Raw genomic sequence first — 22,858 nt, 5'->3', positions numbered from 1 at the left:
GATACCTCTGTATCACTGTGAAGTCACATAGTGCTAGTAGCACTGAGCAATGCTCTATGTCATGTAGTACTGTGTACTACACTATTATTCTTTGTTGTCCCTGAGCTAATAAACCTGTTGCATTTTATCAATTTCATCTTTCTTAGAACAGTTAAACCAACAACAAGCAATCTAACAACCCACATAGTCAATCTAAAGAATTTCAGCAGTCACTAACCATCTAAACAGACTAACAAGGGCAAATTCTGCTTTCTTTTTTGATGTTTTATTTTTGCTTAGATCTGCTTAAATCTCCTTTGCTCTTTTGCCATGCAGTAAGCTTAAGCACAACATTTATATGAAAGATGTAAAGGACTATCGTACGGAAAGCACTTAAGAGGTGAAAAAGGCACTGCGCGCTCTTCAGGTTCCCAAACCCCAGCTGGTTTAGTACAGCATGGTGGCAATATTGCCTCTGAGCAATCCAGTAAGTGATGGATTGAATTTTAGTGATGGAAAGAAGGTTTCCTGTGTAGCAGCCTAGTCACTGCAAGTTCTCTCTGGAGTCAGCAGAGGAAGATGCCCACCTCCAGAAGGAGCATGGAAAACTTTGGTGTTATTGTTTCAGTGTATAGAAAGATTAGGTTAACATCTTCAAGACTCTGAAATGCAAGATGTTGGGAATGGTGATTCTAGATCATAGTTCTAGAAAAGGGTCTACAAGTGACCCTTTTCTAACGAACAAAGGTGATACTAGCAGCAATTTTTCTTTTTCACAGCTCATATGCAGAGGCTGTAATATTACTGCTGCAGCTGCTGATAAATAAAAAAGTCATTTTGAATTAAGAGATTCCCTAATGAGCAAGCATACTCTTTCCCACAGCTAAATTGCCCTACGCAACATCTCTTCAACCCACACACGTACTGATGTTGCATATGAGCTCCATTCTCAGACTGTGGCTGGTGCACAGCTGCACTATGGATGGCCCTTCGAGCATCTCCTCTGAATGCTATGCCTCAGTCAGCACCAGACCAAAGAGGTTTTTGCATGCAATTGTTAAAGGTCTGCAGGAATTGTCAGGTGCTCTTTGAGATGCTCAATGTCACGTGGAGCAGGTTGCCAGGTTGAGTTGCTTTCCTGTGAAATGTAGTTCTTATTTCTCTTTCTGGGCTCTTTTTTTTTTTTTTTTTTTTTTTTTTTCAATTGACAGCCAGGGAAAATATTGTCAAAACTGAATTATTAGAATTTCATGTCTTAGACCAGGCTGAGCAATGTTTAAACATCTGAAACACTGCCATTTCAGCATGTGTAGCTGCATTATCAGAAAGTGAATATTTGATGTGTTGTTTTCCTTTTTTTTTTTTTTTTAATAATAAAAAAATCTTTTATTTTTAAACCTTCTGCAGATTTTTTTAAAGGTAAAACCGTTTTCAATCACTGGCTGCCAGGTATATGCTACAGTAACATCACATTTCAATTGGTATCAGAAGCAACCTTCAACAAAAGCACGCTAGTGGAATACAGCGGAGTTAGGCATGAGCCCAAGCAACACAGAACAGGTAAAGAAAATGATTGTGTACCATTTGTTCCACATCTGTATGTTTGTTTTCCTTTCTGCCGTGAGAGGAGATTGACTGCACGTGAAGGAGGGGCTGTGTGGAAACAGTTATGGAATTTGCTCCTGGCCAGGAACATGGGAGGAGGATGCTGCAGCTGGTACTGTGCAGGCAGGGAGTGAAGTTATGTGCAATATAGCACAAGGGGAAATCTGTATGAGGATTTCTATTAAGAAGTTGGTTTATTAGAACATAAATTTTGCTTCACATGAGACATCCTTGGCCTTATGTTAGGAATTAAGTTTTAAACCACAGGAATGCCACACTGAGAATGATATTGATCTATCTGTTTTGGTCTGTCTCCTCTCACAGTGAATCACAGCTAAACAGTTGGAGAAGGCCTTCTTTGCTGTTCACTCTTCTCTCATAGAGAAGAACAGTGTTTCTGTGTCCCCACTTGGCGGCCAGATTATGCCCTGAAGCATGAACTTTTAATTTCCAAGACAGCGATGTTGCAAAAGCTGAAAATTGGATTTATTCAGGGTCCAGGACTAATTTAATTTGGTCCTGGGATGATGCCCAAAACTTTCCTGTTAATCTCTTGGACCACAGACATTTTCCAGGGTCCAAAATGAAATGAACCAGTGGCAAAATCAGAAGGCAACCAATAGAATTACATTTTTCTTTCCCACTGCCTTCCCATCCCCCATTCAGGATGTGAAGTGTATGAGGTTTTAGTCTCTGATTTTGTATTAGTGGCTGTGGCTGGGACAGGGGGAGGTGAATAAATCAGTAGGTTGTGTAAGGGGTCAGCTTAAAATATGTCTGACAGAATGTTTGCAGAGGCTATCCGCAGGTAAAGGCATAAGGCAAGCAATTATGGCACCTTTTGTTCACCTGCTGGCATAAGCAGAAATAACTTCTTTGCATGCCATTTGCCTTCTGAAGATCCAGATCTAGAGATCAAGCTTTCACAGCCATTAAAATTTAAACTGATCTTTAGTGCTTGTGAAAAGGTGTCTACTAAGAACATGTGAAAAGCCCTGTGGCAGCAAGAAGGTCATGCTTTTCAAGTATACACTATGTCATGCGTTAGTTTTGTATGTGTTTTGGAGCTCATTTCTACCAATGGAGGTATTTTTTCTGTTATCATGCAATTGTGGAAAACACAGTAAACCAAGACCCACCTTTTTAAATCCAGTTAAGTAGCTTGCTGCTGTATTAGCATTGAAGTCTGATTTATGTCAACTGCATGTGTACTCTGCATCATGGTATTCTTGAGTCCTGATTTTTCTATGAATTTTCAGTAAGCTTGATCCTACTAGAATCACAAAATTACACTGTAATTTTGTAATAGAAGGGAGAATCTTAGGAAGAACAGGTTATTTCAAAATATCCCTGATATATCGTATATATTTCCCTAGGGAATAAACACCTGGCAGAGGTACACAGAACACACCTATTAAAAGATTAACCTTTGCTTCTCTTTTAGTTCCTTACCCACCTCGAAACATTTCTGTTCAGATTGTGCCAATCAACAGAAACAACTGGGAAGAGCACAGCGGGAATTTTGCAGAAGAATCATTCATAGGACAACAAGAAATCATAGGCAAAGAGAAACTGAGCCGTTTTTCTGGAGCCCCACCTGAAATTCCAGCAGTGAACACAACTGCAGCCTGGCCTGATTACCGCTCTAACAGTACTGAGTACGAAACCACATCGCAGCCCTATTGGTGGTCTAGTGAAGCTGAATCATCGGAGGGTGAAGAGGAGTTTGTCAATGCAGTTCCCAGGGATTTTGGGGCCAGTGAAGTAAACACATCTGGAAAACTCACAACAGAGCCCACTCCTTTCCTTCCTGTACAAATGGTGCTGACTTGGTTACCACCAAAGCCACCGACCGCCTTCGATGGTTTCCATATCAGTATTGAAAGGGAAGGTAAAATTGAGCTTATACACTTCTCATGCTCTGTTTGTATAATTCTGTTGGCGCTTTGTCTCCTTCACAAATTATTAATTACCTAGAATCGTGCCTCACAGGACTTTATTAGATCTCTTGTGTATCTTGGTAAGGTTTTTGCATTGAATAGCATGCAGTTCTGGCTAGGTTTCAAACTAAAATAAGGGAGGTGTGATAAATCACAGTTTGCAATTTCTTTTGTTAAGTAAGATTTATACTGCTGTGCATACTGCTGCACTGTTTACACCATAGTTATTTTAAATCCACTATGTTATCAGAGAAAGGAGAAACAAGCTGGTGGAAATTGGAGGTGAAGAAGGTACATTATTTCATGTAGCTGTGTCAGCCCCTTGAGAAAGGTTCTCAAGGGGACCACAAAAAAAAGTCATGCTGCATTCAGGTTAACAGTTCTCCCAGGAGAGCAACGGACCACATTCCTTAAGCCAAAAAGAGGCTGTGGTGGAAGATGGAGAAAACTTTTAAGTGGCAGAATTACGATAGAATAGCCATATCATTTAGAAGTATCCTATTTTAAAATCCTTTTTCTCAAAATGAATCTGACTTCCTGATAAACAGTTTTCGTAATTATTCCCCCATTTAAGATAAATAATATTTATCTATTTATTTATTTATTTTGCAGAATAAGAAGGCAATAGAACTGGAAGCTCCTTTTCCTCTATGCTGTCCTCTTTTTCACTTGCGCAGTCATGACAACCCTATTTTATCATCCCCACTACTGAATGAAATTTTGTCCTGGGTTTATTGTTCCTATACACCTATACTGCAACCTTGGTCATTAATTACTCTTGTTCTGATGGCAGGAAATAAAACTACTCACATAAATCCAGTTCTTTTGGATACTTTTAAATCCCACAGCAGAAACTGTATTAGCATTTCTGATATAAATCATTTTCTCAGTAGCTGGAGCCTTTCAAATTTCAATTAATCCACAATATCTTTCCCCCCTGATTTAGAGAACTCCACAGAACTTCTGACAGTCAGTGAGGACACTCACAAATTTGTTGCTGAACTGAAAGAACCAGGAAAATATAAGTTGTCTGTAACAACATTTAGCTCCTCTGGCTCTTGTGAAGTTCGGGGAAGTCAATCAGCAAAAACGCTCAGCTTTTACATCAGTAAGTACCTCAGTAAATCTTTTTCTTCCAGACCAGTATAACTTTAACGTACAGTGGGTTTGACCAGTAACACACTGTGGCAGGAGTGGTATCTGCTGCAGGATCAGAGAAGTCCATCCCTTGCAAAACAGGTTCTCCTTTTGCATCTTCCAAAGAGAGGATTAGGTTCAGAGAATTAAATCAGTGGTTATAAAGAATCTTGAAAATATTTAACTTCCTTCCTCCTGGAGGCTGTATGCATAGCGTTAAGGACAAAGGGCATCTCGGGCTGAGACTGTGGGATTTGCACAATTAAACACTGAACTCTGAAATTAGATGGTCTCTAAGAGCACACAGGGCAAGTAAAGGTAAATGCAATAGTTCAGACTGCTAAATTCAGAGGAGGAAAAAGTAATTTATTATTTCCCTGTAGAATCTCAGGGTTTCTTAAATACAGATTTAGTAAAAGTCAGGATAATAATACAGTACTTAGTAATCCAAGATTGGTACTGAGAATTAGATTGGCAAGTGAGACAGGTGTAATTAAATTCAGACAATGGTCAATTCTGAAGGCTTTGATGATCTGTACAGCAACAAGGGAATGAGATGTCTGAATAAGTATATCAGTCCACACACATGCAGAGTATCTTTTTGTACAAGAGGAATTATGGCCTATGGAATGCCCAAACACTGAGAATAGAGGAACACTTGCAGCACAACCCAGTTTTACCTGTGAGAAATTAGTGTCTCCCTCACACATCGAATTCTGCAAAAGAGCATGGTGGCTAGGCTGGCAGAAATATTCATATTAAAAGGAAACGTAGTGGTACCTAACTAATAAATATGTTTGGTAGGTCGTGACATTTACAAATACTATTTAAGCTTAAATTAATCATAATGGTTAAAAGCATGTAACTGAATTCCTGTATTGCTGCAATATTTTTAACAGCTTGATAGGTGAAAGAAAAAGTACTTGGAAAACAAAGAGATGAAACAGGTCTTGAGAGAAAGGGTCTCTGTTGTTTTCATTTAACTGTGTTCTGATTTCCATTAGGAATAGTTCATAGGCATCTTCATTATGTGAAAACATCAAAGTATATAAAACTATACAAATAGATCAAAGTATATATAAATTATGTAGTACTGCTATCAGCGCCAAATATTATTCCATCTTAAAAAGTGACTGATTTATGTACATAAATACTCAGTACTGTGTCCTACATACAGTCTACTAAGTGAGGACAGGGACCTCTCAGAAAATGAGAAAGTGTTAATCAAAGTGTATATTTGGATAGGTTGCTAGATTAAGGAAGAATGGACTTGGATATCATTAGGTATAAAGCTGTAACAAGAATGTAATGACTGTATTTGTGTTACGTGTAATAAATGAGGGCTTTTAGGTGTTTTTATTGCTATTTTAATGAAGTATTTCTGTTTGGTTTATAGGCTCCTAGACATGAAGATTATTGGCAATTGACCTAATTATTCTAACTTGAGAACCTTAGTATCTTAGATAGATTTCATGTGCATTTCTGACAGTATGCCAAATCTGAGATGCACACGAGTACTCTTAAGGTAAAATTTGTTTTCCATTCCTCTATACAAGCCTTCTGTGGAGGCTGCAGCTTTGGACCCTGACACAAGGTTGAGGTAGCTCAATTTCTTTAGTGCTGATGTTGAAACAATTTCTGAATAGAAATTGCTACACATATATTCACTGAATCCAGAGACTAAGTAATGATCAGATTTCTCTTTTTTCTAGAGTAGATGTGAGTAGACTTTTGTGATTAAATTTTTCTCACAGCTTCACCCTTATCTTATTCTTGTAACCTTTTGGTTGGTGACTCATCCTGTTGAATTATTGGTTTATATTACCCAACATTTTTGTTGTACTCAAATGGCAGTCTTGATTGTCAAATCTTATAGTCTGATCTTACACAAAATCCTTGCTCTGGATTTGTTTGCTGAAAATCTGAATTTTTGTCCAAGTCTAGCTAAAGTTATTTTTCAAAATTAAAAGCATACATATTTAAATAAGTGCTTCAAAAAGTCCGATGGAGAACTCTTCACTGTAGTAGACTGTGAACTCAGTTTAAAAACCTCAGGTACTTAGTATACTTGAGTAATTCGGTGTATAGTGAAAGGAAAAGTTGTGTGCAATATTTATAATGCACATAATATATAATCCAGTACATTACTGGACATCACTAATTTTTAAATATTAGCAAATATTTATCATGGATCTGTACATTTTTGGATATCACTACTCCTAAAATACCATTGTAGGGCATACAGGATACTGCTGGGTGGTTTCTGGTAAGTAACAGAAAATACATTCAATCCAAATTTTCGACACAGAAATATTTCTCTTTTCAACTCCTGCTTTGCTATTGGTGGAAATAGTGTTGACTGCAGGCTGCTTCCCATCTTTGCTTTGTGGAAATGGAGGTGGTCAGTTCAGCCTCTTTCCCTAGTAGAAAGCAATATTGTGAAGAAGGATGTTTTAACATGAGTGCCTTAAATGTGCAGAGTGCCTTGCTCACACATGCTTTCTTGGCATGTTCCAGGCCCCACAGGTGAATGGATAGAAGAGCTCACAGAAAAGCCCCAGCATGTGGCAGTGACAGTGCTCAGCTCCACTACTGCCCTGACATCCTGGACAGCCTCACATGAGAGTGGTAGCAATAGCACAATTGTGTCTGTGGTCTCCCTGACTTGTCAGAAGCAAAAGGAAAGTCAAAGGCTTGAAAAACATTACTGCACAGAGGTAAGGGTCCTCCTCAAGACCTGAAAAAAAATAATTCCTAGTCATCCAACTGTTTGTTATTCCAGTACCAAAGGCCCTATCCAGCTAAAGGCTACAGAGCAGAGTGCTCCATTCTGCAGAGTAGAGGAGAAAGAAAAGCATACAGAAATGACAGCATTAAATTCCATCAGCATTAAAACTGTATTTCCACTGCAGTGACTGTGGCCAATTCTCTGTTCAAACTTTTGAGTGAGAAATGTTTGCAGTAGGGAGCAAAATGATATCATATCATATTAACACTTAGGCATATGTTGCAATCCATTTTTATTAAGAAAAGTGCTCACATGGATTATTATCATTCAAGTTGCATGTATTAATTAATTGTCTCTTAGATTAATTAATTGATTCTTAGATTTCCTCCATATGAGTATAGAACTTGACCCTACATTTTCTGGAAGTCATCTGAATTCAGCTTTTCTTTTCATCCACAAAAGATATTTCAAAGGTAGGAAGTAAATAGTCATCACCATCACCTGTGATTTGGATGGACAGCACTTCTTTAGGGCTGTCGTTTGGGACGTGTTTATTTTGATCAAGCTTCCTGAACCCCCAAATAAGGCGATTTTCTGCTACCTGAGATCCAAGTGGAGTTTATCTCCATGTCAGATCCTATGGATCTGATGGATGAGTGGAATGTGGTTTTGGTTAGAAAGAGGGTTTAGTCCACACTTCTGTTTCCTTGCCACATTGCTGACAAATCTCTTTTCTAAGTAGCGCCACAGTTTCTACCTGGCTTCCTTAATTTGTGTGATTGAGGAGCCTGAAAAAGGCTGCAGTGCTCCCATGTGCTACACCATCAGCACACCCATGAGAATGGAAGAACAGAGCCATAACTCAGTAAATCTTCACTTCCTTGAACATCGTGATTAGCTTGGCAAGTTAGTTAACACAAGGAGTTTGACGTCATTTAAAAGGGTCTTTTTAAATAGGTCTTTGTCAAAATGTTTTGAGTTTTATTCCAAGAATGGCCATGTACTTCCACACTGGGAATTGTCCTTTAAAGACAATTTGAGAATTGTTTCTCAGAACCAGTCTGTAATCTCCTTGAGTTACATTTCTTCCATTTATTAAAAATGCATTCATCTAATCAGGAAGCAAAACAATATGGTAGGTGATAATAAACATTAGAGAGCAAGTATATACATATAGAATTAAAGTAAATACTCAGAGATTAATCTACAAACTCAAATAGAAATACCTAAAACTAATCTGTGAATAAACAAGACATTTGTGAAAGTAAATGTATTTGCTACAAGTAGGCAAAGTGTATAAATACAGTTGTTTATTTTTGTCCCTATAGAGTTTCACACTGCCTCTAATCAAATTTTATCAGATTATTATACATGGAATTATTAATGGCTGTTCGTTTGAATTCTCCTTGACAAGCTGAAAAGGGCAAAATTCAGTGCAGAGTTTTATTCATTTCTACCATTACGCATGAATTGATTAGTTCTCAAAAGCAGCTATTAAAGACAAATTTCATTCCTCACTAAATCTGTGCCTACACTGATGTATTTATGTGCATCACAATAAACCAAAGGAGGCCGTGATGAGATTCTGGAAAGGTTGCAGAGAAAATACTGTAGAAGGGGAGCCTAAAGTTCTTTCCTCGAAGCTGCTCCATATCTTTCCTGATAGCTCAGAGTATGAGGCTTTTCACATATTGTACCAGATCAAGAATCAGCCGGTCAGGCATTATGCTTCCAGCTCTGACCAATTCTTGGTGTGCCACAGCAGACTATTTAATTTTGGTATCTCAAACAGAAAAGTCACAAGATCTCTTCATCAGATTTTGTAGTGCTGTGCAAGACAGGTGAAAGAGTAGTTCCTCTCTGATTTTAGCATTCAGACATTTAACAGTTGCACTTAGAAGATAGATTTCCCATAAGGCTGCTTTCAGGACATATAGCTGCAGTTGAATCGGATGGCCGATGAAAACCCTGAGGCTTTCATTGAAAGCACACTGCTTAAATACTCTAGCCTTGTTAATATCAGCTGAATATGAATACATCATTAAGCTTTGGTGAGAGGAGAGAGCGGCTCAAGTGTGTCTGCACCTGACCTCACATGGCAAGGTAAGTGTGATTCTTTGGGTGAGATCATTTGTGAATCCAAGCCTGAATGCTTTCAAAGTTTTGCCATTTGGGGTGTAATTGAATGAGAATTCAGCTGCTGATGCTGGTTCAGAAACTTGTATTAACTGTTCTATTAAGCAGTTCAAGTAGTCCCAATATTCTTTTAACCAACCAAGTAATACTTCACATCTGATGTGCACTCTTCCATTAGGTAAATTCAAGCAGCAGCCTCATTGAAAATCTTGTTCCTGGTGCCCAGTACCAGGTTGTGGTTTACTTAAGGAAAGGACCATTGGTTGGACCGCCCTCTGATCCTGTTACATTTTCCATTGGTAAGTCCTGCAGCTACTGTTTGAAATGCTTCTTCTTTTCTTTTTCCTGAATATGAGTAGTATATTCATTAAATTCTAGAGCCCAAAAAGAAATACAGACAAAATCGTCATGTTGGTTGTTTCAAATGTTATGAACACTTACTGAGAGCATTTGTTTTCCTTGTGTTGTCTAGCCCATTAATGAGGAAAAAACATGAATGCTCCATCAGTGGGTGATGCATATTTCATGTTTAAACACTGGATTATTACAAAACTCAACTAGAAAACAATTGGGGATTCACACACATGGAGCCCTTTGTAATGAACTGTCTTCACCTTTGGCCACATCTTTGTTCATCTCTAACAGCGTCCCTGGTTTATGTTCTTTTGGGAGGGAATCACTTCACTTAGGTGTGGCCAGTCTGAGCTGCAGGTAGTCTGCAATTAATGGAGAGATGTGGGCACCTCCTAGAGGTAAATCATTCTTACTGTCTCATGAAAGGTATGGGACTGCTGTAAAGGTATTTGTAGCAAATTTGCCTTGTGAACTATGCAGTGTGTTCCAGTCTGAAGGCCATGGCACTAAGTCAGGAGCTGGATTATCTCCTCTTGTACTAAGGTTGATGCCAACCTTGATTTTCTTGAGTTAAACCATGAATCTTGATGTTCACTGCTTTGAAATCTGAAGATAAAAAAGGCTCTTTAAGAATGAGATTGACATTTTCAAGAATGTGGTTTCACAACCTACCTGCAGAGCTTTTCCCCCCATGCCTATAATTCAAGGTTCCATCAAGCCCCTAACTAAAGAGTGACTTAGGATTTAATATCTTTCAGTTTCCATGTCATTTATTTTGTTAAGGTTACTACTGTAACAAAATATAATGAAAAAGGGCAAAGAGAAAGATACTCAATCTATAGAATTACATTTGCAGAGGAATATTTAACCTGAGTCACCCAGCCTTTTCCTTTTGACTAATAGTCCACCTTGTAGGTGAGCAGGTGGCTGAAAGTTAGCGATCTTCAGTATTTGTCACTCTGCATCCTCTCTGTGATATAGGGAAGAAAGCAAAACAAACAAAAATCCAAGCAAGCAGACAAAAGTTATCCTGTTAAGAAGTGAATTCTGTAGATGAAAGCAGATATGTGGAGTAATAAATAAGGTGAGAGTTTTTTCCAGGCAACCTCCTCATGTATTTGTGTAAGCGGAGTCTGTATAAGAATTTGAAAAGAGAACATGATATAGTACAGTAAAGAAGAAAATCTAAGTGAGAAAATATGTTATATATATGTGTATACACAAATACACACATCCTTATTAAAATCTATATAATTGAATGATATTTATGAAAGAATTTTTTTTCTCACTGTAGTTACTTAAGAAATCTGTGAAGTTCTATTTTCATTTGAGAAAGTGAAATCATATATTCCCATATTAAATGATTTTCCTCATTTTCTCCACATTTTTATATCAACCAAACAATGAAAAGTTCTTATAATGAAGAGAACATTTTATGGTGTAAAACAATAGTTGTAGGATTTTTCATTTGATTACAGGATGTTGAATTTGATATTACAATAATAGAAGTGCAAAACAAACTGTTCAGTGAAGTGATCAGTGATGGCTAGAGATGAATGAAACAAAAATATGCCAAAATATGCCTTAAAAAGTATTTATTTATCATAAGCCTCATTATCACTGGGTGAGTATTAACACTTCATGAAATGGACAGAAAAGATGAAGGAAATGGAGACTGACTTGTAAAAAGGAAATGCAGTCAAGTGCAAATATAGGCTGAAGTGTTCTTTATTCTGCAAGAGTTGGGGCTCTGCAACCCTTGGAAATGTTAGCAAAGTACTTATTTAAGTAATCTCACTGAAGTCATGAAGAGTGATTTCTTTCCAGAAAGTAAAGGTTGCTGAACTTGACCCTGATGTGACATTCTTCAAATCACTTTACTTCTCTTTCCTGTTTTCATCATCAGTGAGGCAAGAACAGCAATTCATGGCAGCACCTTTAGGTTCCCTAGGGAAGGAAGGATAGGCATAAAAAAACCTGTTCTTTCTGGTGGCCTTTATCTTCCAAAGTGTTGTGGCATTTGATGCTTTTGTTTTTGAGCTTACAACTTGAAACATCTCCTAAACAGCCTGATTTTTTCAAAGTAAATGGAAACCTTCAGTCATTTCTGACAAAGGAAAGATAAGAACAAATGCTGAAAAGAATGGTATTCCACTGCTTGTGACAAGGAAGCTATTAGGAATTAAAATCAGGAACAAATCAGAAACAGATAGAACTTGGTTAATGGAAAGTATTGGTCTGAATTTTAATTGTTAATTTATTTATCTATTTAATGTAATTAATTAAAAAAAAAAAAGAAACCAACAAGCTACTAATCACAGTCTCTGTTTTATAGTGCCCACTGGAATAAAGGATCTGACACTGTACCCTTTGGGACCTACTGCTGTGGTTTTGAGCTGGAACAGACCTTTCCTTGGGGTTTTCAGGAAATATGTTGTAGAAATGTTTTACTTCAATCCATCAACAATGACATCTGAGTGGACAACCTACTATGAAATAGCAGCAACCATCTCCCTAACTGCCTCTGTGGTAATGTGGCTGTTTCTGAGTATTGCTTTCTCATTCATGTGTGGCCCTGGCACCTTGGGGCATTTTCTTATTCGGCTTCTCCCCTATGAAAAATGTATATATGCCTTTAAACTTGGAACATTTTTTCAGGCCAAGCAGAGAAAACATCCAGGATGCGGGCAGCATCTCTTTCTCAAAGTAGGGAAATACAGCTGAACGATGCTAAAATTTTAGTAGAATGACAAAACAAGAGATGAGCCTCTATTTGTTGACAAATGGACATATTCAGCAAGTCCAAAGGCAGCTTCAGTTTGTGTGTCAATTTGTCAGTTAAGGCTTTAACCAATTCAGGTGTCTCCTCAGGGAGAGTAATCCAAAGCCTTATCTGCATAATTAATATTGATAATAGGGATTTGGGGCTTGCAGGCTAGTCTTGTGTTGAGCCATCTGGAGCACTTAGCTGCAGAGATGCTCTTGTGAAAATAGCTTTCATGTTTCTGAAGCTGCAAAGATGTGCAGCAGGATTTTACCTAGGCAAAAATTATTTTCTAGAAGAACACGAACACAAACCTTTGCCAGACTGAATATTTAACAGAAATCCCATGAAATTTTCCTCTTGCTTTCCACATCTTCCTAGAGAAGCTGAACAGGTTATATTCAAACTTCGCCATTGCACAAGACAGTGAACAGTTTTAGCTGAAATTAGTTGCTCAGAAAGTTATGAGTATGCAAAAATGGCAGCAACAACTTTTGCTGCTTATGAGAGCTGCAGTGATTTACTGTAATTCATTTGCATAATACTATTTGTGTAGTCGTTTCAGCTACAGCGGCTGAACAGTAATTGGGTATGTGACAGTAAATCTAGCACATAAATCTCCAAGGAAATTAAAACCAAAAATAACTTACCAAAGAAGTAATTAATACCTTGTAGTTATGACTCGGCACAATTAGATTAATATCTAAGTGATCCAAATCATCTTAGAAATAATAGTGTCTTTCAGAGTTTGTGTGGTTCGTTAGAAAATGAGATGATATTACCCACTGCTGTTACAAATTCAGTTCATGAAAGCTAAAAGAAGTTGGCTTCTTTTCCAACTTCTTTGTCTGAATTTCAGTTGGAAGTACAACAGTTGCCATACACTCTCAAAGCGAATGTTTCTTAAAGAATAATTTTTAAAGAGTTAATGTAAATTTGAGAAATAATGTCTTTTTGCTCTGTTATGACATTTAGCATACAAGTATGTATTGGTGAACTTTTAGTTGGGTTCACGTGCCATATTCAAGAATCTCACTGTGTCCTGCAGATTTCTCTATTGTCAGTAAATTATCTGACATCTCTGGTGGTCTCTGAAACAAGCGTTAAGCCCACTGAGGAAGCAGAGGAGTGAAAAATCTGCCATCTGAAGTGGGATGAAAAATTGTTTCCTGAAGCACATCTCACTAGTCAGAACTTTTGGAACTGAATAGCCCTTTCACTCTAATTGCTCCCTTCATTTTGGAATCATCCAATCACCAAGGCTGGAAAAGACCTCCAACATCATCCAGTCCAATCATACCTATCACAAATACTTTATTTTGCTTTTATACCTCACCATTTAGCTCATCTTGCAGAAATACTGCAAGTAAATAAATAAACAGTAAATGAATCAGGCTCACTATCGGAGGAAATAAATGTCTCACTTTTCATTCCCAGGTGTAAAAACCCTTTTTATGAGGGAAATCAGGCCATGGTTACTCCCTCCAAAACAGACAGTAACTTAGAACATAGTTTTCTGGCTGGTGAAAGTCTTAAAAGGACGTAACTGCAGAAGGGAAGTGAATAAGGCCCATTTGCGATGATGGTTAATAAATGCCTGACAGAACCCATTAAACCATGTCCCTCAGTACAACATCTAAATGTTTATGCTCTGAAGCTTGTTTTAAAGTCATCCAAACAGTGTTACTCTTCCCAGCATTGCAACAGAAGTCTGTAAGAACAAGTCCAAGCAGCTTCAAAGTTTTGATGTCAAATGGATAAAATCATTTCTAAAACCATAAAGAGAATAGGCCCAAAATGCTGTATTTGGATTGCCTTGTGTTGTCTGAAAAAAGAAAAGGCCACTGAAAAGATCAGAGATCTGCGAAATAAGCAATTTCAGATTTGTTAAAGTTTTTCATTATTATCAATATGCTTTTATTTTGAATTACAAAATATCATTAGGATTTTCATTTAAGTATAAATTTAAACATAAAGATTAAAATATGGTTTTTTTTTGGCATTGGAAACATTTTAATTTTAACTTAAATATGGCAAACAATATTGCAATATAAAATATATTGTACTTTATATTTCATTTATATCTCATTTGTATTTATATCTATAATTTATGTCTCATTTATAACTCATTTATATTTCATTTATATTTCATCTATAATAAATGATAATACAATATGAAACACACTTCAAAAATTGGGGGGAAAAAATGAGTACTTTGAAGTGACGATATCTGAGTCAAAAACATTGTTTCTAATATATCTTAAAAACCCAATTAATCAGGAAAGAAGAGCCCACATTGAGAGGGCTAATGAGAAGTCCCCATGGTGGTGGACATGGGGTCAGGTGCCCTGGCTTAAGCAGCACATTTGCCACAACCAGCTTTGGTCTTCCCACACACATTTTTGAATGAATTCAAATACCAAATTACAGAATTTACCACTGGAGTAAGAAGTGAGAGCTCAATCAAACAGCCCCTTGTCTGGCACTGGATTTACAGATATGGCTGCATTTTTTTATTTTATTTTATTTTTTTTTTTAAGTCACACCACATTCTGGTAAATTTTCTGCTGAGCTGCTATTTGTCTTTTGTCTCCCTGCAGAGGATAGCTAACCTGCTGCCTGCATGGTACTACAATTTCCGGGTCACCATGGTGACTTGGGGAGACCCAGAGCTAAGCTGCTGTGACAGCTCCACCATCAGCTTCATAACAGGTAAGCAGCACTCTGAAGAGACCGTGGAAATGATGCCAGAAGCAGGAGGATGGGAAAAAATGCTGTGTTTCACCTGCAGATACTTGAAAATCAAAGTATTTAATAGTTAAGAGTGAGGGGTTGTCCTTGGTTTTGTTTTTACTTTCTCAAAGAAAGCTCTTAGTCTTGCTTTAGGTATAATTTTGCAGTGCAAAGCACAGTGTTGGATTACTCTGTCTCACCTCCATCAGCTGAAGGCACAGCTCCAGTGAGGCCTGTGACTGTGCTTGTCTTTTATGACACTGAGTGTTTTGAACTTTAAAAGGTAGATGGATAGTGTGAATTCTGATATTGTGAAATATTTTTCCATGTATTTGCACTGTCCCCGTATCAAAGAATCACAGAATCATTAAGGTTAGACCTCTAAGATCATCTAGTGCAACTGCCAACTCATCCCCATCATGCCCACTAACCACGTCTCTCAGTACCACATCCACACTGTTTTCAAGCACCTCAAAGGACAGTGACTCCATCACCTCCCCGGGCAAGCCTATTCCAGTGTATCACTGTTCTTTCTGAGAATAATTTTTTCTTAATATTCAATCCGAACTTCCCTTGATGCAACTTGAGGCCATTCACTCTCATCCTATCACTGCTACCCAGGAGAAGAGGCCAGCCCCCACCTCACTACAATCTCCTTTCAGGGAATTGTATTGAGACTTGTAGAATTCCTTCCTTTCCCCCTCAGCTATCCACAGATTAGACTTTGACATCTTAGCCAACACGGAGTAGAGTTCTGCATGCACCATGTAGATCTAGGCAAGAACTATGTCTTGTAGCACATTTTTCTTGTGCGCCCGATCTGCCTTCTCTGCTGAGTGTATTTTGTGTGTGTGCAATCAGAAGAGTGCTGCTGAGATCAAGATGTTGCAACCTCCGCTGGGTGTATTTTCACTGGGCAGCTCTGCCCTGACCAGTCCCTCCCAGTCGAGGTTCTCAGCTGTAGGAACTTGTTACACCCCCATTGCTTTCCTTCCTCCACCTGGAACCAGCTTTGAATCTAGCACACTCCCTTGTCTCTTGCCAGTTTGAATTGGAGTGTTCAATATATAACATGGATTAGCCAGAAAGGGAACAGCATTTGAGACCTCCTGTGAGCTCCCTGACATGTGCTTCCAGCACCCAGACTGCTTGAGACAAGGTCCTCTATTGAATCATTTTGCTTTTATTCATCATCATTTAGCTCACCTTGCAGAAATACTGCTGATTGAAAGCAGTAAATAACTGAGGCACACCATGAGAGGAAATAAATGTGTCTCACTTCTCTTTCCTAGCTGTAAAAACCACATTATGAGGGAAATCAGGCTATAGTTATTTCCTCCAAAACAGATAGTAACCTAGAACAAGATTTTCTGGTTCGTGAAAACCTTAACAGGATGCAACTGAGAAAGGGAAGTGAATAAAGCCTATTTGTGATGATGGTTAAAAATGAAACAACAGAACCACGTGAACAAAACTATCACTGCTTTGAGTCTTAGCTCCATTGAAGTCAAATGAAACCTGTCATCCTCAAATATCTGATCCCAAGGTACGCTGGGACAAATCCTGTCACTTGTCTGGAGCATCATAAACTCACAGCATCCAGCAGAGCCCCAAGACAAATCTTAAGGACACTCATTGCCCTTCGGCATCAGTCATCTTTTCTTTTTCACTGTAAGGAAGAAATTTTCCAGCTGATTGGTTGCTGTGTGAGGGAATAAATGTCTTTTCCAACTCATTTGGGTACCAGGTTCAGCATTTTTGAGTGGAAATACTCTAGTAGGCCCGACGTACTTGTTGTTTCCCAAAACATGCAGTAGAACATAGGAAGTTATTTTAAAATATAAGCCTCTATCAGGATCATTTTGGATTTCTGTGTGGGGCAAGTAAGGACTTTTACTGCCACAACACGGAAAAATGGATCAACTCCTTACCTAGCAGATGTACACAAATCGGAAAAGAATGAAGACCTCAGGTAATGTTACCCATTTGTGACTGGCAAAACCCCTTTGCAAAAAAGCCAACTCATATTCAGAGAGGGAGCAGACCACCACTCCCCCTAGAAAGTTGTACTGATGGTTAATTCTTATTACCAAATGTTTATCCTTTGCTCCTGATCTGCATTTATCTAGTTTTAATGTCCAGTTTATGATTCTTGTTGCATTTTCTACTTACTGATTGAAGAGCCTCAGAGCTTATTTTTTTCCCCTCCTCTTTACACAGAATTTACCTTCACATTTCTCTCTTGATGAATTCTATCCGCTGAACTCTTCAGGTACTCTCAGTAAGGCATTTTCTCATGCAACTTCTTTTCCCAACTCTGCCTCTCTAATTTTTACTGTCTCTACCAATGAAAACCTGTGCCTAAAATTGCAGTGCCAGCTGCTGAATACTCCTGCAGAGGCAAAAATCAGCTCCCTATTCAATGCTCTTCTGTTTGTGCATCTCAATGATTGCATTTCCTATAGCATCGTGCTGGAGGTCTGTGTTGATTTGCTTCTATTCTGTGCCTTTTAAACTCCTCCTAGGGTAGCTATTTTTCCTTTTTCCTAAAGATTATTGCACCTGGTCGTCCAAAATAAGTTTTGTTTGAATGGGCCCAGCAGAGGGGCCAATAATTTAAATCACAGTCCTATCCTGAGCATTTTCTTCTTTACCAATCATTGTGCCAGTTGCATGGCTCATCAGCTGTGCTTTTATTTTCAGGGTATTGATGAAAACATTGAATACCAGTGAGCCAGATCTTAAGCATTGTAAGGGGAAAATCTTGATTTAAAAAATAAAAATAAATTAGATTTGGCCAAATTACAAGTGCTTATCAATAGACAGTCACAACCAAATTTAAGCATTAAATACCTTTCTGTTCTCTGATTGCATTATTAGTTGAATTCTCTTCAGTTTTGTCCTGAGAATGCTGTCAGGCTAACTCACTAGGAAGAGGTATGCCAATTTTTCATGTCTGCAGGTTGGAAATGTTTGTCCCCAGTAGGTGCTGCTTTGTGCTATCTTAAGCTGTCAGGGGACTGCAAGGTTCTTTATCACCCTCAGCCTGTTTCCTTCCAAAGGGAGAAGATGTTTAAAGGAGGTTTTGGTCCCTTTCTGAGTCATTCTGAACAACTCTACCTTCCTCGCATAGCCTGAGATGGTTGCCAAGAATTAGAAAAAATAAAAAATAAAACCCACCAAAACCAAACTTAAAAATATTAAATACCAGGTTTAGTGAGCTTCTTGATTGTACACCATCTGTCAGACCATTTCCCTAGAGCAGAATCCCACGTGGAGCTCACTGGACCATAGTACCTGAAATGAAAACAGTACTAGAAGATACTGGGTGATGTGCAGTTCTCTTCCTCAACAGCTGGTCAGACGTCTCCAGGAAAGTGGGGAGATTGGGGGCCCAGACTGCCCTTAAGTAAATCTTGCCAGAAGCAGCATTTGCTCTCAGGCTCCTGCAGGAACAGCTGCATGCTGTTGTGATAATAGAGGGAGAGATCGTGGCACTGCCGGTGTTGCTGTGGTGACTAATGAGTTTTTAATGCCACCTGCTGTAAGCAGCTGGATCTTAAAGCAATCATAAGCAAGGGTACTTCAGACCACCAACATTTTCTTTTGTGGCAAGGATGCCTTTAGGTTTGAAAATAAATAAACAAACAAACAAATGAACAAACAAGGATAGAGAGGCAGACCCTGCAAGGCTGCCCTCTGTTGGTCCAGTGGATGCTTTCAGCTGTCACTTGAGCCAGGTTGGCCATGTCGTTTCCTACAGCCTTTCCATGCAGCTCAGTGAAAAATGGTGCTAAGGGGCACACCAGTCCTGGCCTGTGGTCATATTTCACATATGCTGCAGGTACTGTTGTCACGTAGCTAAACTTAAAGCTATGTGAGTGTTAGGAGGGCAAATGCGTCATCAGTATCAAAGTTTAAGAGGAAATTATTCATAGCACATAAGATTCATTCTAGTAGTGGTCTTAGGTTGTAAAGAATGCATAAGGATGGACTGGGAACTCTATAAATTAAAGAAGCATTACCTTAAAGATTTTGTACTAAGTAATGCTGCTTTGTCTCAACAGCATAAAAGGGAGATCTCAAGATGAATTTGAGAGAAGAGTCTTACTAAGCGCTTCTAAATGATTCTAAATTGCCCGTCGTTGTATTTGCTTCCATTCTTCAGTAAATCTGTTCCTAACAGATCTTAGCATAAAGTCATAGAAGCCTTCGTGAAAGCAGCAGTGACACCGTGTGGCCCCTTTCAAGCAGTTCCGTGCTGCCAGTGCATGCTGCCTTTGTGCGGCTGCTCGCACCCAGGGCTCTGCCAGGAAGCAGGGCAATGCCTCTGCAAAGGCACAAACAAATTCGTTGTGGTTTAAGGAAGATCTATCCATGTCCTTTTCACTCTAGGGCTCTTACAGAATTTGCCAAGCACATGGAATCATACACTTCCCATTTTTTTCCAGATTATCCCACTCATAACACCTTGAGGGACAGGGCTTACCAACTGCTGACTTCCTCTTTGGGTGCTCCACTCAATTCAAATCCCAGTTAGGGCACATGCAGCTCTCAGTTAGGTAGGTGATCAAGGTGAGCCAGTCAGTTATGCTCCCTCTTCAAATAATAGAGAGGCACCTCTCTTACTCATTCTGAACACCTGTTTTAGGAGGATAGCTTTGTAGGTGGTTGTCTTGCTCCTTTGGTGTCACAGGGAATCAAGGTTTTGGCTGACCACAGGAGCAATCCACCATACAGCCAGCCTTTGAACAGGCTCAAAGGGCTATGGAGTAGAGTATAGAGGAAGAGAAGGGACAACAGCTGCTTTGCCTAATACCTAATGACATAGTCCACAAGTTGCCAAGTATTTGTAGATTTGAGACTTAATGCTTAGAAGGGGGATTGGACTCATTGATCTTTTGAGGTCCCGTCCAATCCCTGACATTCTGTGATTCTCTGATGAAGGGACTTGCACACTGGGAGCAAAGAGGGCTGAAGCTTTTCATGCAAAGAGACATTCTTTTGTTCACGTTCAGAGTTTGTTGCTTTTCTGTTGTTGTTTGTTCCTTTTCTCCTGTGGAAAAGCTATCTAAGTTATTCAGTGTGACAGTTCTTATTTATTAGTCACTGAGTGTCATTGCTTTTCAGTGCTATTACACAGTGAAGCAATATCCGAGGCTTTTAGCTTTAAATTTCATTTATAAATGTTGATTCAGAAAATGGTTTCTATCAGCCAGGAGCTTCATGCTTCTCTTTTCTTTTCTTTTCTTTTCTTTTCTTTTCTTTTCTTTTCTTTTCTTTTCTTTTCTTTTCTTTTCTTTTCTTTCCTTTCCTTTCCTTTCCTTTCCTTTCCTTTCCTTTCCTTTCCTTTCCTTTCCTTTCCTTTCCTTTCCTTTCCTTTCCTTTCCTTTCCTTTCCTTTCCTTTCCTTTCCTTTCCTTTCCTTTCCTTTCCTTTCCTTTCCTTTCCTTTCCTTTCCTTTCCTTTCCTTTCCTTTCCTTTCCTTTCCTTTCCTTTCCTTTCCTTTCCTTTCCTTTCCTTTCCTTTCCTTTCCTTTCCTTTCCTTTCCTTTCCTTTTCTCTTCTTTTCTCTTCTTTTCTCTTCTTTTCTCTTCTTTTCTCTTCTTTTCTCTTCTTTTCTCTTCTTTTCTCTTCTTTTCTCTTCTTTTCTTTTTATAAAACTGTAAGGCTGTGAACAAAAATAAATTTCTGTTCCAAATGTTCCTCAGGGAAAAGCTGTTTTTCATTTCTTTCAGCTAGTACTCACCAGTATAAAGTGCAGATGATTTTACTCATACATTTCTTCTGTGGTCATGATACTCTTTTCCCAGTAGTATCCCTTGGCAGAAGTTTATTATTGGAATAATTGGTAATCAGTTGTGTTAGAGCACATCTGTAATATGTTTGTCCTATTCCTTCAGCACCAGTGGCACCTGAGATTACCTCCATAGAATATTATAATCACCTTTTGTACGTCACCTGGACCTATGGAGGAGATGGTACTGACCTCTCTCATTCCAGGATGTTGCATTGGATGGTCATTGCGGAAGGAAAGAAAAAAATCAAGAAGAGTGTAAGTATGACCGGGGAAAGTGTCATTCTCTTTGTATTCTTTTGCTTAATTGATGATTTTGTATTGCAATGTTTGAGCACATAGGTTAATCAGTTAGAGTTATTTCTGTGTGTGAGCACTTTGGAACACTCAAGCTGTCAAGACAGACAGTGGGTGGAATGCTTCCATTGCAATCCAACAAAAAATACTGTTAATTTAGGTGAGAATTTAGGAACAGCTTATTGAACTTCTGAACTGCAGCCAGTAGAAATTGTAGAGTATTTTTTTAGTTAACAGAAATGCTGCTTTCAATCTCTGGTCAATAATAAGCTACATTACACTACTGTATATATATATATATATTTTTAAGTCATTTATACCAGGTGCTATCGCTTCCCATTTTCTAATTGGACTCATGTACCACAAGCTGATCAGAAAAGGATTTCACCCAGAAGTGCTGGAAAACTTGCCAGATGTTACAATGGATTCTTGGCACATTCTCCTCAACTATTTAAGCTAATTTAAAAATCAGTTAGAAAAAGAAATCTGAGTTTTCCAATTACGGAATAAAACCACACTTCAGCAGGGTAATAGGATGCATGTTTAACCTGAACTGCAAGAGCAGCCCTGGACATAAAGCATTGCTGCACAGGAGCATATACTGCCAACACTGTAGCTCCTCGCAGCCCATGACCTTCAGCACCGCTATTGATGTTTTGATCATTTACAGGTAGAAAGTGGCTGCTCTTTTTCAAATGAAAGGTTTTCTCCAGCTGAAGATTCACCAGATGCTGAATTGGAAGTGGATTTTCAGCATAAGTGCAAATTCATAAGCAATTTTTTATTTTAATTTATACGGAGCATTATAGAATTCATTGGTTTCCTAGTGGCTGCAAGAGTGAACCCATCTGGAGCTTGTTGCACCATGAATCTAATTACATGATTAGTGGAACTATTCAAAAACATGACATTTATAAGCAGTAGGAACTTCCAATATTTGGATCTTTGTTTTGAACAAAAAAAGAAAATCCCACATTTTATTTTTTTCCCAACAGATAAAGTATTTTACCCATTGAATTTGAAAAAAACATTGCTGAAATTTCCCTCCCGTCCTTTCCTTCCAAAAGTTGTGCTCTCATAATACAGTTATTCTTTCAGGGAAAATTCTGACTTCTTTGCAACAATTTTAGATAAAGCATGCTCAAATACAAAATTATTAGATTTAATAAATATAAAATAGGCATCGAATACAAGATTAAATGGAAATGAACATGGAATATGTAATTTTTCCATTAAACAGAGGATTAAAAATAGAGAGTATCTACAGCATAGAATACACGCAAATGTAACTTCAAAACCATCTTATGGGATATTTTTCTTTATATTATTTTCAGAACAAGAGTACCCAGCAAATACTTTTACGGGAATACCTAGAATAAGCTATTTATGA

At 38.3% G+C, this 22,858-nt stretch overlaps 1 protein-coding gene across 1 annotated transcript in view; it reads left to right on the top strand.

The window, feature by feature from the left end:
* The window catches only part of PTPRO (protein tyrosine phosphatase receptor type O), a 152,801-nt gene that overhangs the window by 94,042 nt on the left and 35,901 nt on the right, over window positions 1–22,858 (top strand). The window contains 8 exon segments of the mRNA XM_052667311.1: window positions 1,387–1,539; window positions 3,029–3,475; window positions 4,471–4,632; window positions 7,179–7,378; window positions 9,704–9,824; window positions 12,215–12,408; window positions 15,244–15,355; window positions 21,278–21,429. Of these exon segments, the coding sequence (XP_052523271.1) occupies window positions 1,387–1,539; window positions 3,029–3,475; window positions 4,471–4,632; window positions 7,179–7,378; window positions 9,704–9,824; window positions 12,215–12,408; window positions 15,244–15,355; window positions 21,278–21,429 (1,541 nt within the window).

This window comes from Tympanuchus pallidicinctus, unplaced genomic scaffold (genome assembly GCF_026119805.1).
Source record: "Tympanuchus pallidicinctus isolate F22 unplaced genomic scaffold, pur_lepc_1.0 scaffold8, whole genome shotgun sequence".
In the NCBI taxonomy this organism is placed as follows: Eukaryota; Metazoa; Chordata; class Aves; order Galliformes; family Phasianidae; genus Tympanuchus; species Tympanuchus pallidicinctus.
Note: the sequence above shows the minus strand (reverse complement) of the source record. Positions and strands in the feature narration are given on the sequence as shown.